This window comes from Cicer arietinum, chromosome 7 (genome assembly GCF_000331145.2).
Source record: "Cicer arietinum cultivar CDC Frontier isolate Library 1 chromosome 7, Cicar.CDCFrontier_v2.0, whole genome shotgun sequence".
Taxonomy (NCBI): domain Eukaryota; kingdom Viridiplantae; phylum Streptophyta; class Magnoliopsida; order Fabales; family Fabaceae; genus Cicer; species Cicer arietinum.
The window spans coordinates 7,441,694-7,458,354 of NC_021166.2; the positions used below are offsets into that span (position 1 = coordinate 7,441,694).

The following is a 16,661-nucleotide window of genomic DNA, read 5'->3' on the forward strand; positions in this document are numbered from 1 at the left end:
TAATATTTTTTATACTTTTTTTGGGGGGGTGGGGGGGGGGGGGGGAGGGGATATTATCTGTAGTAGTTCAAAATCTCAAGGGAGGGTTATGTACTCAAAATTTAATATTTCCATACTTCTAGGATAGGGCTATACTCTTCTATGCTTGTCTGAAGGAATCTTAACCAGAAACTATGTTGTTAAAATGGTGAAACTGTCATTAACCCAACCATAATATGCCTGTGATGTGGGTGAAAAATAATTAGGTAGGTTACTTACTCAATTGGTTGCAAGGGCTTCAATATTTGTTAGTGTTCTAATCCACCCTCTGCACGTGTTTTAGGATCTGGAAGGTCAGTTTTTGGGGACATCTTCACAGTTCGACACATTTGGTTTCACAGCTGCTGAAATTGCTCGGAATCAAGCTGAGAAGGAACAGAAACAGAGGTGCATTTTGTTTTTGTCTGCATATTTGGTTTCTGATTCTTTGTTCTAAGAATTATTGCACAGAGAATGCATATTCATGAAAATTTCTGCTTCTCCCAAGTTCCCTTGTCCATGAGAAGGAAGCAAGATGATGTCCAGATCTGAGCACCAACTAATATTTTGGCAAAGCATTATAATTTATAATTTTTTTGAAGGTTAAACAAACAATAAGTAACGAGGAAGTTACACAAATCCCTATATTTATACTTATACTCAAAGCCCCCAAAATAATTCTACCCAAAGCAAATATATGCTAAAAATCCATTCATTTACCTCAAAGAGTCCAAACAGGAAAGTTTCATAAAGTGGTATCCTCTACCCTTTTTTTCAATTGAATATGCAAACATAACATGGGTGCTTATAACAGTAACCAAACTATCATTCTACTTGGGGTAATCACTGATCTTATTCATAGTTTGTTTGTCTTTTTTGTCTCGTTGTAGGCCATCCGTAATTCCTGGACCTGCTCCTGATGAATTAGTTATTCCAGCCACAGAGTCTATAGGTCTGTTCCACTTAATTCAAATAGCATATTCCTTTAACATTTCGGATCTCTTACCTCTTTCATGTTGCTTTTAAGGGGTAAAACTGCTGTTGAAGATGGGATGGAGTCGTGGTCGCTCAATTAAGGATTCACATGCTGATTCCCTCTACGGTATGGTCTCCCGTTGCCATTTTTGTCATTTATTTTCTTGCATTCCATTTTATACTCAGTCAGCCTTTCAATACAAATTCATCAAATATAAACTGGATTACAAGGAAGGGTTTTCTTAAGTTTTAGTTTTACTACATTTTTAATTATCAACTTGGATTGCAGTTCATCATATTCATGTGGCTTTTCTTCCTTCTTCTGAGTAAAATTTCTGGATCATATAGTAGTTATAGATCCCTCTGTCACTGGACTTGGACCAGGATTCATTTCCCTCTGCATTCTTTAATTACATAAACAATTTGATATAGATCTTGATGTTTATAAACGTCATGATTAAATACGCTTTCAGATTTTCAGCATATATACAAAAGGAAAGTAATTTATGTAGCATCAGAAATGGGAATGTGCATATACTACATTATTCTTCCATTTTTCCAATTTGAATGTTCATCTGTCTTTTACTATAATCCTTTTGGAAGGAGCTGATTGATCTCATCCAAATAATACTTGCACTGATTTTCTATGGGATGGGAAAGCACCTGGAATTGATGCTCTTTCAATTATATTTTGTTGGAAAGCCGCCTTAATTGCGGTCCGCCCCTAGCTGCCTTAACTGCGGCAATTTTGAGCTGCGTTCATTGTGTCCTCCATGGGATGGGAAAGCACCTGAAATTGATGCTCTTTCAATTTTATTTTGTTGGAAAGCCACCTTAATTGTGGTCTGCCCCTAGCTGCCTTAACTGCGGCAATTTTGAGCTGTGTTGATTGTGTCCTCCAGCTGCTTTCATTGTTTGTAGAGCCATTAGCTGGATTATCCACATCCTTCTTTTTGCTTCTTCTTCCTTCTTCGTGTGTCTTGCATCTTTTTCCTCGTACGCTAATTATACCCTTTTTGTGATAGTCAAGATTTTCCCACTGAGATTTATGGTAAAGATTGTATTTGTATAAGCTAGTAATTTTCTTTTATTATTTTTGCATACAATAATAACTCAAGTCTTTTCCCACTTGGTGGCGTTGGTTACATATGTATCGAACACTTTCATTTCATATTCAGAAAATATTTTAATCTACTGGCAAAGGTGCATTTCTGCAAGTTTTTTAGATTTTATTAAACTCCCTAGAATAGCTTCTTGAATAAGCTCTTAGTTATGTTGTTTACCCAAATGCATCTGTTATTTCTTCCATTTATGTTATTGCCAGATTGCTGTCTAAATAAGTAGGCTTGCATGCAATGTTCATGTAATATGGTTTGTGCAGATGCTAGAAGACAGGCCCGGAGAGCTTTCTTAGCATTTTCTTCAAATGATACAAAAGTGAAAGTTTCCGAGTCTGAGCCTACCCAGGATGATAATGAAAACTTTCCTGAGCAGCCTGTGGATGATAATGTTCAGTCTTCTAAGAGCACACCGGTGAGATAGCATGGTGTTATAGATTTCTTATATGATAATCTTCTCATAGCATTGTGGAATGTTTCTTCTCTTTCATATTGCTTCTTGAGAATTTTGATGTTATTTTGACCCATCTAGAAGCAGACCATATTTTTTGCTTAGTTCTTTGCTGAACTCTGATGAATGATTATAATCATTTTTTAGAGTAGTGGATACTTATTCATCGATGTTTTGAGTTTCAACATATATTTTAGCTCAAGTGCTTTTACTCACTTTCACTAAAATTGGTGCCAAATGCAAGAGGGGGTCGGTTGATACTTACTTCACTCAACTGCTTTAGAAAATGATTTTTATTAGCCATACCTTATACTTACAATCACTTGTCATATTGACTTTGCCTTCTGGATTTTGGAAAATGCAAACAAGGACATGGTCAGATGATTGATATTTAAATAGATTCAAACACTTTACTAATGATAATTTTGAGAGGTTTGGATTTAATGCAAGTACAACACAATAGAGTTAATTTGAATGCTACAAGCATGATATGCATTATAAAAACCTTCAAAATCCAACTGTGGATATCGTTAATTTATCAATAGCTCTTATTCTTCAATGAACACACATTGTCTTAATTATTTTAATTCAATTTAGCAGTTGTGTGAAATTTTAGCTGGTTCTAACTATATCTATATATCGATAATGGATACATGTCTTATGTGTATCTTATTTTCTTCAGGTTTACGTACTCAACCCAAAGCAAGACCTCTATGGATTAGGTTTTGATCCTTATAAGCATGCTCCTGAGTTTAGAGGTATGCTTTTTATTGAATCTACATGTTGATCCTGTTGATGTTGTTGCAGTTAATTAACATTCAATTTTATTCTCTTCATTTTGTTTCAGAGAAAAAAAGGTCACGCCTATCCAGCAAAACGGGATCTGGGCACAGCAAAAACTTTTCCACAAGAGACAGTCTTTTTGGTTTTAAGTGTAAGATACTTAAAACTGAATATATGATAATCCATTATCTTATTTTCGTTAGCAGATATCTGTTATTTGTTGCCCTAAGTTGATTTGACACCCTGCTTTAATTCATCGGCAGGAAAGGCTGCCCCTGGTTTTGGCATTGGTGCACTTGAGGAACTTGATGCCGAGGATGAGGATGTCTATGCCACTGGTCAGTGGTTCTACTCTTTCATGAAAATATTAAAAATCATTTAACTTAGAACCTATTTGGTACGCACGATTGGATCAGACATGATAGTATCAAACTTGATGATATGAGGCCTGATAAAATTTTAAAACTAAGTCATGTTTAGTGTGGCACTGTATAAACCAGATACTATATGTTGTATAAGATACTACTCTTTTTCTGTTCGGTGATGTACTATAGGGGATAAAAATTTGCTCTTCACAAAAATAGTGTTTACTTAAAAATTATACTATATCTAAATGAATTTGTTGGGTTATGCTAATCTTAAGAGAAACAAAGCTTCAAGGCCCAAGGAATAAACTTATGATGACTATCATTCAATATAACAAAAAAATCAAGTCTGAACCCAATATAAAACCCATGATCTGAGCAGTCTAACTATTTTCAATCAATTCAACAGCAATTGTGCATTAGTTTATCCTATCCTGCCTATTATGGCATGTCAAATCGGACCTTAGTGATGACACTTCTGTCTATAACATTAGTGCTTCCTTCTGAGAACCCCAGCCAAATGCAATTTTGGCTTTTCACGCCTTAGATAGTGATTTTTCCTGATGTATGTGTATGCATGTTTCAATATTTTTTTATTAAGAGAACAAAATTATTTGAGGTAAGCCTGCAAAGTGTAAATTTCCTCCTATTTAAATATGAAAAAGGGCATCAGGTCAGCTTGTTGTAACTTATGCATTTTCTATTTTAGGTTATGAATTTGAAGAAACTTATGTTCAGGAAGAGGTTGAAGAACCTGCAAAGTTGACCCTAGAAAATCAGAAAAAGAAAGATCAAAAGGACAAGGATAATCTGCCTGGTTTTAGAGTGGCATCTAATTCTGACTATAAAATGGAAAGGTTAGTGAAGCAGTTTAAAGTTCTTTATGTTTTTAATTGTGTAGAATTTCTAAGAGCACTGATTACAGTTAACAATGCTTGGGGTCTAGGGATCTAAAATCTGGTTAATATTGACACTATTTGGGATTTGAGGTCTACATAATTTATGCTATCTTTTTAATTAATTTTTTTTATTATATGCTCTACTTTTAATCACTATGAATAAATTGCTTTTCAGATTTGAGGCTCCTCGGATTCCTAAGGATTTTGTGCCCCGCCATGCATTTTCTGGACCTCTTGAGATTAACCGCCAGAACTATGAGGTCCCTCCATCAGATGTTCCTCCTCCCGAAGATAGCAATTTAAAACTATTAATTGAGGGGGTTGCAAATCTGGTAGCTAAATGTGGTAAGTTATATGAGGATCTATCTAGAGAAAAAAATCGGTCAAATCCATTGTTTAACTTTCTTTCTGGAGGAACTGGCCACGATTATTATGCTAGGAAACTGTGGGAGGCACAACAGAAGAGCAATGATCAAACTAGAGTGCAGTTGGATGGAAAAATGCCTCCTTGTGTGCAGAAGCTGACAGCTGAGAGCCGAGGTCAGATCTTAGGGGAAAAACCTCTACAGAAAACTTCTGAACCATCCTCATCGGTTTCTTCTACAGATATTCAGCTCCAATATAATCTTATAGATACGTTTACCAAATCTGCATCATTTGTAAGTAGCCCAATCTCTCTTCTTTCTAAACTTCTAATTTGATTATTAAAGAATATCTCTATTTTTCTTTTGGTAGTTTTGTAAACCGATCAAGCTGTGGATTTAAGTCAAAGAACTCCTTTGACATGATTTTTAGTTTCATTTCCATGAATCTTCACATCATTTTAGATACAATTTCAATCTTTATTGGTCAGGCTTTTGACATGATGGGCATTGTCCATGACATTAGACTTGGGGTTATGCTGGTGTGTGCATGAATCCCTCTAGAACCTATAATGCGATTTTGTCCCGAATCTATAATTTGACTGTCTTTCTCCTTGTGGAGAGAACCCTACTCCTTCGCCAGCTAGACTTTCAACCTTCTATAATAACTTTTAAAAACTTGGATCTTTACTCATTTTTATTTACTTCAGAGTGATTTATCAGAATTTGAAAAGCCTTTCAAGGCTGATCCTGCAAAGCAAGAAAGGTTTGAACAGTTTATCAAGGAAAAGTATAAAGGGGGATTACGGTCTGGAAGTTCGAGTTTAGCTGGGAACATGTCGGAAGATGCTCGTGCACAAGAGAGACTATCTTTTGAAGCTGCAGCTGAGGCAATAGAAAAGAGGAAACAGGGTAGGGGAAGCAAGCTTTCAATTCCATCTTCCACGGATTTCATCACAGGTGGTGTGATGGAGTTTACAACTGGTGCAGTTGAGGTATGGCTGTGGTTGGTGTTCCTTTTTATTCTTACCCTGTAGCTTTGGCTTAACTTATTTGATATATTCTGTGTAAACAGCCAACAAAAGACCAGCCAGATGTAGATTTTAAGGGGAAGAAAATGTACCCAAAAAGGGAAGAGTTTCAATGGCGGCCTTCACCTCTTCTCTGCAAACGCTTTGATCTCATTGATCCTTATATGGGGAAGGTACTTCAAGTAGCTTGCTATGTTATATTTTTATTCTTGAACTGGTTTTCTTGATTGATTTGGTTTCCCTCTATATGCTCAGCATTTTAATATATTTTGCTCTTTGTAGCCTGCACCTGCTCCACGGATTAGGAGTAAGATAGATTCATTGATTTTTACATCAGATTCAGTCAAGGGTACCAAAGTGGAAGAGCATATGATTGCAATGAAAGACATCTCACCCTTGCAACAATCTGCTAATAAAGACATAAACAAAAGTATGGCTGAAAATGAAACTGAAGAGGAAGTGAAAGTGGAAGTTGAAAATGTTGAAAGGCCGGTTGACCTTTACAAGGTAGCACCTGATTTCTAATCCTCAATGACTATCCTACTTATGATTAATACGTCTGTGTGAAACCATTTCTTTCTTTAGTCCTTGCTAAAGCTTATCGCATAAATGTTTGTGATGCTTTGTGTGTTGGTAACCATAAAAATTTGGGGTAGCTTTCGATGATGCTAACATTTTGGTTAGAATCTTAGAACTGAGCATGTATGTGTACATGGAAATCTATTTTTATGAATTCTTATGCTCATTTATGTAATGCATATCTTATACCATGTTTTACTGCCAAGCTACCTGTATGAGTACCCATTAAAAGTTCATTTTTGCAGGCTATTTTCTCTGATGATTCAGATGACGAAGGGGAAGACCCTTATATTAAGAAAGTGGAGAATCAAGAAAAGAAAGCTGAAGTAGCTAACACAGCATTGAGCCGTTTGATTGCTGGTGACTTTCTGGAATCTTTGGGCAAGGAACTAGGAGTCGAGGTTCCTCCTGATACACCTTACCCCACACAAAAATCAGGCAAAGATGCTACTAATGCTAATGAATATGCAAAACCTGACACCTCGAACGGCGAAAACAACAGTGTGGTGTCATTGAAACATGATTTGTCACACGATCAGCACATTGCTCATGAGGGTGGACACTCAAAAGGTGACATCAGTTATGGAAATAAGCTCGAGATTCATAGCATTAAAACCAAGGGAACTAGTATCTCTGATAATAAATCAAGTAAGTCTAATGGAGAGAAGTCTGAAGATGATAGGAAAGTTAAATCACCTTTAGTCAGCAACCAAGGTTATATCAGCAGTTCAGAGGATGAAAGGAGTAGAAAGCGCACCAGTAAGTATAACAGGGAAAAATATGAGTACAGGAAAACTAAAACACCATCAACAGACCGCCTAGATTATAGAAGCAGTTCATTGTCGGAAGATGAAAGAAGCAGAAAACGCTCCAGGCATCATCGACATAGGAGGCGTGATACCGGAAGTGATTCGTCCAGTGATGATGAAAGAGATCGACACAATTCAAGGTCAAAAGGGAGAAGAAGGGAAAAGTCTTCTCGAGAAAAAAGCAGTGGAAGTAAGAAACATTCAAAACATCACAAGCACAGAAAGCATGAATCTCCAAGTAGATCCTCTCATTATAGCATGGAGAAGGATGATGCACATTCCAGAAAAGAGAAAAGACGAAGGGAATGAGCGAGGTACCTGTTTACTTTTCCTTTGTTCTCTGTAACTTTGGAGTTTTGTTGGAGGATAGTTGCTGTATTGAAAGATGTGCGTTTTGGGGTTGTGACGCTGAGCTAAACTCAAGCCTCCTATTGTAATGGGATATTATAAAGTATAATCATAGATCAGATGGATTTTCAATAATCCTAGTTAACACAATGCAGAATCGAAGTGGTTCAACATATGCTATAGAATTGTGAAGTGGCACAACCCCAAACTAACAATCAGTAATGTAATTTAGTATTTTATTTATTCATATGAACATTACTGGTGATTTTGGGTACCTTTTTACACTTTAACTAAAGGCTTCTCCGCATTCTGCAAGGCAAGCAAATTTTGTGAATTGAAAAGAAATTTAAATACCTTACAATGTAGTTTTTACATTCTACTTGCAAATATACTATGCATTGAGGAAATAAAAAGTAGCAAAAAAAAAAAAGGTCTTAACCCAAGGCATCGAGTCCCCCAGCATTAGCTTGAAGGTTGTCTTACACTCGTTGCCTTAACTATTATGTAAATTGTTGGAAGTTTATGTATATCTGGAGCAAAAAAAACTGCTATATGATGTTCCCAGATTTTCGTGAGAAAAAGAATGTGTTAAGTTTAAATACAACGAATTGTTCATGATGGCTAACGGGGGAAGGTCGTCAGTCAAGTTACACTTGCTTAAAATAAATATTCTATTAAAATACGAAACAAAGTATAAAGTTTATGGTAAAATAATTATATAAAAAAAATCATGGTAAAATAATACAGGTTTATATTATATACATACTAGTATAAGTGTAAATCAGATTTATATTGATATCTGATTAGATCTCACCATTTTACTACTAATTTGCCAAAATATAGTATTGTAGGTTCTTGTTGAATGTTATACAAAATTGATTTACACTTATTGTCTTTCATTTCGACTGCCTATATGTATATCACAGGTGTTTTTATTTCATTTGCAGGCCAAAATCAAATTCCAAGTACCAATTTTTACATGTTCTACTTTTTTTTTTCTCTCCCATAAAACCACGTATGCGTTAGAAGTAATGGTCCATTCTCTGCGTCATCGGGATCTTTAATGCACCAAAACTACATAAATTTCATGTGTGTTCTTTTGGGGGGTATGGGTCATCTAGAAGGTGCATAAAGTCCAGTCGTGTGTACAAAACATCATAAATATTGCCATTGAATAGCCATCGCAATAACACTTAAATGAAAAGACCACAAAAAAAAAAAACTAAAAGTGAAAGTTGGCCTCATTCCAAATATTTTAATTTCTTTGACATCAGTAAGATGGGAGGATAGAGCGGCTAAATATCGGCCGAATTGTCGTAACGATTTTTTAACTTATTTTATCGTTTGGGATTATTTTTAATGAATAGATATATTGGTATTATGAAGTTAGTCTCACTTGAAATATAAATAAAATTAACTCGTTTTTCAGAATTAAATATAAACAAAATTAATGATTTATCTTATATTTAGTGATAGAGTATCTATACTATCTCTAATTTAATAAAGTTTTTATATTTTCAATGAAGCAACTTATTAGTCATTGAAGATACTTTGGACAATAAAATTAATTTTTGTGTTGACATCGTATACATTAAATGTGATTAATAATATTTATTAGTCGTCGATGTGTAATTGGATTGGTCAAAGAGTTCTCGATCTCTCCGTTGATTCACGTTAAATGAATATATTGTCTTTTGTATAAACTTTACATCCATGCCACATCATAAGAAGCTTATGTGGCATATTAAACTTGACCGTTTCATATAGTTTCGTAGCTGCAATTTAGTCTTCTGTGGCGTATTATTAGGGGTGGAAATAAGTAATATCAAGTTTTAAAAAAATTGATTAATCTCTAAATTTGAGTCTAACATATGGTTTATTATGGTTTTTTTTTCAGTTTGATGTGACATTTTTAAAAATTTAATGTGAGTTAAAAGTCTATTTCATATTAAAATATTTAAATAATATATTTTACATTTTTTAAATAGTTTAAACTAGATTTTTATATATAAAAAATTAATAAAATAATAAAAATAAGAAAAATTAATAAAATTATAATTAAATCCAACAAAATTATAATTAATAAATATGTAACAACTTTTAAAAAAAATAAAATAAATCTATAATTAACAAACTTAAAACAACAAATGTTAAATAGTAATTATTTGTTGAACTTTAAATGGTCAATCTTTGAATTCCAAAGGCCAGCCTTCCAACAATAAAAAATAAAAACTCTATTATAAGTATTTCTACCTCAAAAAAATAAAAATAAAGTATTTCAAAGGTACGGTCACGTGTTAGTACACATCTCGATTAGAAATAAAAGTGAACTAATTTTTCCCAAGTAGGTTATTTAATCTCTTATTTCTTCTTCTCTCGAACAATATCTTATCCATTATATTTTGAACAAATTTTGTCAGGTTTCTTTTTATGTTAAAAATGAAGAATTACAAACAATAGAATTCAAAGTCTTGCGATAGTGTTGGGTCATAAATGTGTATAAGGAATTATCAAATTGTATTTAGAACAATTACACTAGTTTATTTCTCCCATTAAATTACTATCGTTATAAACCATTATATGTATAGGTATAAATAGGTTAAGTTTTCTGTTTGCAATAGATTTTATCATTCGGTCTATTTATGATATGACATATTTAATAAATATGTAACAACTTTTCAAAAAAATAAAATAAATCTATAATTAACAAACTTAAAACAACAAATGTTAATAATATATATTATTAACATTTGTTGTTTTAAGTTTGTTAATTATAGATTTATTTTATTTTTTTGAAAAGTTGTTACATATTTATTAAATATGTCATATCATAAATAGACCGAATGATAAAATCTATTGCAAACAGAAAACTTAACCTATTTATACCTATACATATAATGGTTTATAACGATAGTAATTTAATGGGAGAAATAAACTAGTGTAATTGTTCTAAATACAATTTGATAATTCCTTATACACATTTATGACCCAACACTATCGCAAGACTTTGAATTCTATTGTTTGTAATTCTTCATTTTTAACATAAAAAGAAACCTGACAAAATTTGTTCAAAATATAATGGATAAGATATTGTTCGAGAGAAGAAGAAATAAGAGATTAAATAACCTACTTGGGAAAAATTAGTTCACTTTTATTTCTAATCGAGATGTGTACTAACACGTGACCGTACCTTTGAAATACTTTATTTTTATTTTTTTGAGGTAGAAATACTTATAATAGAGTTTTTATTTTTTATTGTTGGAAGGCTGGCCTTTGGAATTCAAAGATTGACCATTTAAAGTTCAACAAATAATTACTATAGTTTTCATTATGTCTTAGATATTTTAGGGATATATAACACGTACCAGATTCTGTCAAATAAAAAAAAAACACGCATAAGCCTAATATTTTAGTTAGTATTATTTCTTTGACCAATAATATTTTTGTTAGTTGATCTATGAATTTTTTACATGTTAGTTAGTATAGGAACAATTCATTCATATATACTCATCTTAAAATACACACAAAGGTATCAACATGATTAAGAGCTCACGACACAACTCTCCTCCACAAAAAAATTGTGTATTTCATCATTTGAGATAGTTCATTCTTAATAAAAAAAATTCAAATATTCTACTATCAATTTAAATATGAGTCCTAATAACGGATTTAAATAGCCTGAACTAAATTATGAGAATGATTTGAAACACTTATTAAGAATTAAAATTTCTATTTACAAAAATTAAAATGAAAAAAAATTAAAATACGTTTAAAAATATATTATATTCTGACATATAGAGATAAAACTAGATAATAATTAATTCCAACTATTTATTTACATATTTATAAAAGCATAAAAGACTTTTCTATTGATTTTTAAAATAAAATTAAAATCAATTAAACATACTTTCAAATGAAGACCAATATCTCGTATTATGAAATATTCACTAACTTTTGTGGATTACTATTTTATGTTGAGAAATTTAATTCAACTTTAAATATTTATCTCCCCTTTAAAGTTAGGTAAAGTCATGCATGTCTCCATCCCCTTTCAACTATATTTGTCTATCTAGAAAACTAAAACTAACTTTGCTTAAGAAATTCAAGCTCATTTTTAACGGGACCAACATAGTAATATTGTTTATTCAATTAATTAATAATCCATCAATTGTTAATTAATTTGAATAATAATAAGAGCATGTGAAGAGCCTATTAGTATTTGACCCTTCTCCCACGCATCCGTAACGTTACCTAATTTGCTGCCAGCATCACATCACATCTTAGACTTTTGTTATCTTTGGATTTACATTACATTTTCTTCTCTCTCAGCATCTTAACAAGTGGATCACTTTCTTTAGTTATTATTATTATTATTATTTAACAACAATCACCATGAAAAAAAAAATTTATTTTAAAATTTTCTGACCTCTTTCTTCCATTTACTTAGGTATGTCACTATGTTGGACTCTAAAACAAATCTTCATAAAATTAATTAATAGACAATAGACATATAATATATAATATGAGCTATGCTATTTATAACGACACTCAAAAAGATGAAACTCATGATTTGCATGATCTATAGCAATCACAAATATTACTTATTTAATATTAAAAAACAAAAATGTTTATTACGTAGAAGAATATGCCAAATTAATGACAACGGATAAATAACTATAATTTAAACATCTAAAACTTGAAAAGAAATATAGATTCTATACTTGCCAATTAGCATCAAATACATATCTTGTTGGGAATATTATCTCATTGATAGTTAATCAATAAGAGCACCTTAATTTATAAGTACTCTTTCTCTATCACTTTTATGAGACTCACTCTGAGATTTATCACTAAATATAAATGTTGTTGACATAACTTACTAATTCCTTGAGATGTTAGGTTAAGGAATAATGTTTAATTTTATTAAATATTAAAGTTTGAAAAAGAAAAGAAATGAGCAATGCGGACCCAAAAATTAGTTTTTTTTACTCAACCCAAAAATTAGTTGCTATTTTGAAAATGCTACCATAATAATGTTATTACAAAATGATTTTATGTACTTGGAATCATGAAAAATTACTACTAATTTGTTTTTAAATAGCTAATTGAATTAATTCAAAAATTATTTCTCGGAGTTCTAAAATTTATTTTGTAAGTAGGAAATAAATATGATATTTCAAAAATATATAATAGTTATATTAATGACACAATGACTTAATGAATGTACGTATAACTTTGATTAACCATTTAGATTAATTGTATTTAAGTGAATTAAAATTTCTATATATGCTCAGCTAAAACAAACCAATTTAAGAATAAAATAATTTTTAAGTTTCAATTAAGTATATTCTTAAAATACTGTCAGAAAATAATTTATTCTTAAAAACATTTTATTCCAAATCTTAAGTACTTTTCAAAACCTGTTTGCTAATTGCTACGGCCAATATTTAAAAAAAAATGATTTAAAAAAGAATCTCTTTTAAGAACTTTCATATATTTATTTCAACTTTTTAAAAATTTAAAATCTAAAAATAATTTAAAAACTGCTCCAAAAGTTAGTTTAAGTAGTTTATTATAAAAATAATTTTTTATAATTTGATTATTTAAAAAAAATGATTTTGGTCACAGTAAAAAAGACTATAATTTTTGTCTTTTTTAAAATCTTTAAAAAAGAATCTCTGAATTATGAAATTAGAGAATCAATCTTTGTTATAAAACAAGAAGATCCTCTTTTTCAATAAAGTATTGCTTTCTAGAAGCCTTGAATTATTATCTCACATGTGGCAATTTAGCATTGTTTCAATAAACAAATTGAGACCAGAAAGGAAACAGACAGCGCAACATGAATTACTAGGAGCAATTTTTTTCGCATAAAAAACATTTTTAAGAATTATTTTGAATGAAATGAAGTATTAATTTAGAAAAACAAATATTAAATTGATTCAAAAAAGTTTTCAAAACTATAATTAAATATTTTTCAAAATTTGACCAAAAAAGTACTAATTAGTAAAAAAAGTTTTCAAAAAAAAAAATTATAATTTCTTTTTGTGCTAAAAACAAATATAGAATCACAATTTATTATGAATGAGTTGATGTTTCACAACCAAAACATAGTTGTCACGAGTTCAATCTCTCATTTGTGCTTATGGAAGAGTATATAGAAAGAATTCAACTCCCAATATCTTGAACGATTAATCTCTGATTTTTAACAAAATATTTATCAGTAAATTCTTTTTTTTGTTAACATGGAAATGGTCCTTCATAATATTCCCACATTTCACATTAAACTATATATTCTTTGCAAAAGAATATGTCACCAATGATATCAATCATAGCATAAAAATACTATAGATTGTTGAATAATAGGGTGTTTTTTTGGAACCAAGTCATGAAAGGGAAAGTGACACAATGACTTAATGAATGTACGTATAACTTTGATTAACCATTTAGATTAATTGTATTTAAGTGAATTAAAATTTCTATATATGCTCAGCTAAAACAAACCAATTTAAGAATAAAATAATTTTTAAGTTTCAATTAAGTATATTCTTAAAATACTGTCAGAAAATAATTTATTCTTAAAAACATTTTATTCCAAATCTTAAGTACTTTTCAAAACCTGTTTGCTAATTGCTACGGCCAATATTTAAAAAAAAATGATTTAAAAAAGAATCTCTTTTAAGAACTTTCATATATTTATTTCAACTTTTTAAAAATTTAAAATCTAAAAATAATTTAAAAACTGCTCCAAAAGTTAGTTTAAGTAGTTTATTATAAAAATAATTTTTTATAATTTGATTATTTAAAAAAAATGATTTTGGTCACAGTAAAAAAGACTATAATTTTTGTCTTTTTTAAAATCTTTAAAAAAGAATCTCTGAATTATGAAATTAGAGAATCAATCTTTGTTATAAAACAAGAAGATCCTCTTTTTCAATAAAGTATTGCTTTCTAGAAGCCTTGAATTATTATCTCACATGTGGCAATTTAGCATTGTTTCAATAAACAAATTGAGACCAGAAAGGAAACAGACAGCGCAACATGAATTACTAGGAGCAATTTTTTTCGCATAAAAAACATTTTTAAGAATTATTTTGAATGAAATGAAGTATTAATTTAGAAAAACAAATATTAAATTGATTCAAAAAAGTTTTCAAAACTATAATTAAATATTTTTCAAAATTTGACCAAAAAAGTACTAATTAGTAAAAAAAGTTTTCAAAAAAAAAAATTATAATTTCTTTTTGTGCTAAAAACAAATATAGAATCACAATTTATTATGAATGAGTTGATGTTTCACAACCAAAACATAGTTGTCACGAGTTCAATCTCTCATTTGTGCTTATGGAAGAGTATATAGAAAGAATTCAACTCCCAATATCTTGAACGATTAATCTCTGATTTTTAACAAAATATTTATCAGTAAATTCTTTTTTTTGTTAACATGGAAATGGTCCTTCATAATATTCCCACATTTCACATTAAACTATATATTCTTTGCAAAAGAATATGTCACCAATGATATCAATCATAGCATAAAAATACTATAGATTGTTGAATAATAGGGTGTTTTTTTGGAACCAAGTCATGAAAGAGAAAGAGAGAGAGAAAGTTCCATTTTCATTTGTAATGTTGAAAAGTCTATTATTGTTAGCCACCACCACTAGTCAAATTGGGATGACAGATTCATATTTCACAGCCTCTAACTCAATCAAACAACAAAGTCTTAGGTTGCCCCTTCTTATGTTTCATCACTCTCATTTATAAAGTTCATACCTTTCATCTCATTCAATAGAAGGAAAAATAAACTCTTTTTTCATTTTTGGGTCCATTTAATTCTTGTACAGCAAACAAAAAACAAAACACAATTCTTTTGTTGGTTTCATAAAGTTTCAATAATTCTCACCTTTGTACAAACCAAAAGTTGATTTTGTTGGTTGGTTCTTTTGTTTAGTTCAATATTTTCAGCTTTTTCTTTGTGTGAGACTTGTTCTAGCTTGAAAATTCATATTTGGTATAAAGGGTCACTGAAAGTTTTAGTTGAATCTTGAAAACTGAATCATAGAAAAATACATGGCTGGTGGAAGGAGGAGGAGGCATCATTTCAGCAAGATTCATGCATTTTCTTGTGGTAAAGCATCAATGGAAGTAGATGAACATTCACTTATAGGAGGACCTGGTTTCTCAAGGAAAGTTTATTGCAATGATTCAGAACGTGCTATGTCTAGTCTTTATGATTATGGTGACAATTATGTTAGAACTACTAAGTACACTTTGGCCACTTTCTTACCTAAGTCTTTGTTTGAACAATTCAGAAGGGTTGCCAATTTTTACTTCTTAGTTGTTGCAATTTTGTCTTTCCTTCCTATTGCTCCTTACTCTGCTGTCAGCAATGTTGTTCCTTTACTTGTTGTGGTAGCTGCTACTATGGCCAAAGAGTTCATTGAGGATTTTAGGCGCAAACAACAGGTATTGTTTGTTTTCTAATCATTTTTTCAGCTTTAACTACTTTTCAAAGTTCTTGTTGATATGTATGATTGGTATCTGTGTAGCACTGAAATTGAAGATGTGTCTGGTGTCTGACACTTACATATGTAGTTACATTCAATTTCTTTCATCTTTTAAGTTATTATATGTGTCAGTTTCGTGTTTGTGTCTATGTATGTGCTTCATAGGTTGATTTGCAAGTTTAGTTTGTTAGTAAGATAGTGAATGTTTTTTCTTTATGCTATACTTTTATGCTATTCTTGAACAAAACCTAGGTGAATGATATTAATTGTTTTATGATTTTCATTAGGATATTGAGATGAATAACAGAAAAGTGAAAGTACATAGTGGAAATGGTGCTTTTGATTATTCTAAATGGAGGGATTTGAAAGTTGGAGACATAGTGAAAGTTGAAAAAGATGAATATTTTCCTGCT

The 16,661-nt window shown here is 30.8% G+C and overlaps 2 protein-coding genes across 2 annotated transcripts in view; both read left to right on the forward strand.

The window, feature by feature from the left end:
* Window positions 1–8,003, forward strand: part of LOC101512990 (G patch domain-containing protein TGH) — a 9,890-nt gene extending 1,887 nt beyond the window's left edge. Inside the window, exons 4-16 of the mRNA XM_004508537.4 lie at window positions 323–426; window positions 909–970; window positions 1,046–1,120; window positions 2,375–2,526; window positions 3,245–3,320; window positions 3,410–3,496; window positions 3,606–3,683; window positions 4,420–4,567; window positions 4,785–5,268; window positions 5,682–5,966; window positions 6,047–6,175; window positions 6,285–6,509; window positions 6,827–8,003. Of these exons, the coding sequence (XP_004508594.1) occupies window positions 323–426; window positions 909–970; window positions 1,046–1,120; window positions 2,375–2,526; window positions 3,245–3,320; window positions 3,410–3,496; window positions 3,606–3,683; window positions 4,420–4,567; window positions 4,785–5,268; window positions 5,682–5,966; window positions 6,047–6,175; window positions 6,285–6,509; window positions 6,827–7,699 (2,778 nt within the window). The 3' untranslated portion in view covers window positions 7,700–8,003. The remainder of the gene's footprint in view (window positions 1–322; window positions 427–908; window positions 971–1,045; window positions 1,121–2,374; window positions 2,527–3,244; window positions 3,321–3,409; window positions 3,497–3,605; window positions 3,684–4,419; window positions 4,568–4,784; window positions 5,269–5,681; window positions 5,967–6,046; window positions 6,176–6,284; window positions 6,510–6,826) is intronic.
* A 7,348-nt stretch (window positions 8,004–15,351) lies between these two features.
* LOC101513316 (putative phospholipid-transporting ATPase 9) overlaps window positions 15,352–16,661 on the forward strand; it is a 6,493-nt gene continuing 5,183 nt past the window's right edge. The window contains exons 1-2 of the mRNA XM_004508538.4: window positions 15,352–16,207; window positions 16,536–16,656. Of these exons, the coding sequence (XP_004508595.1) occupies window positions 15,812–16,207; window positions 16,536–16,656 (517 nt within the window). The 5' untranslated portion in view covers window positions 15,352–15,811. The remainder of the gene's footprint in view (window positions 16,208–16,535; window positions 16,657–16,661) is intronic.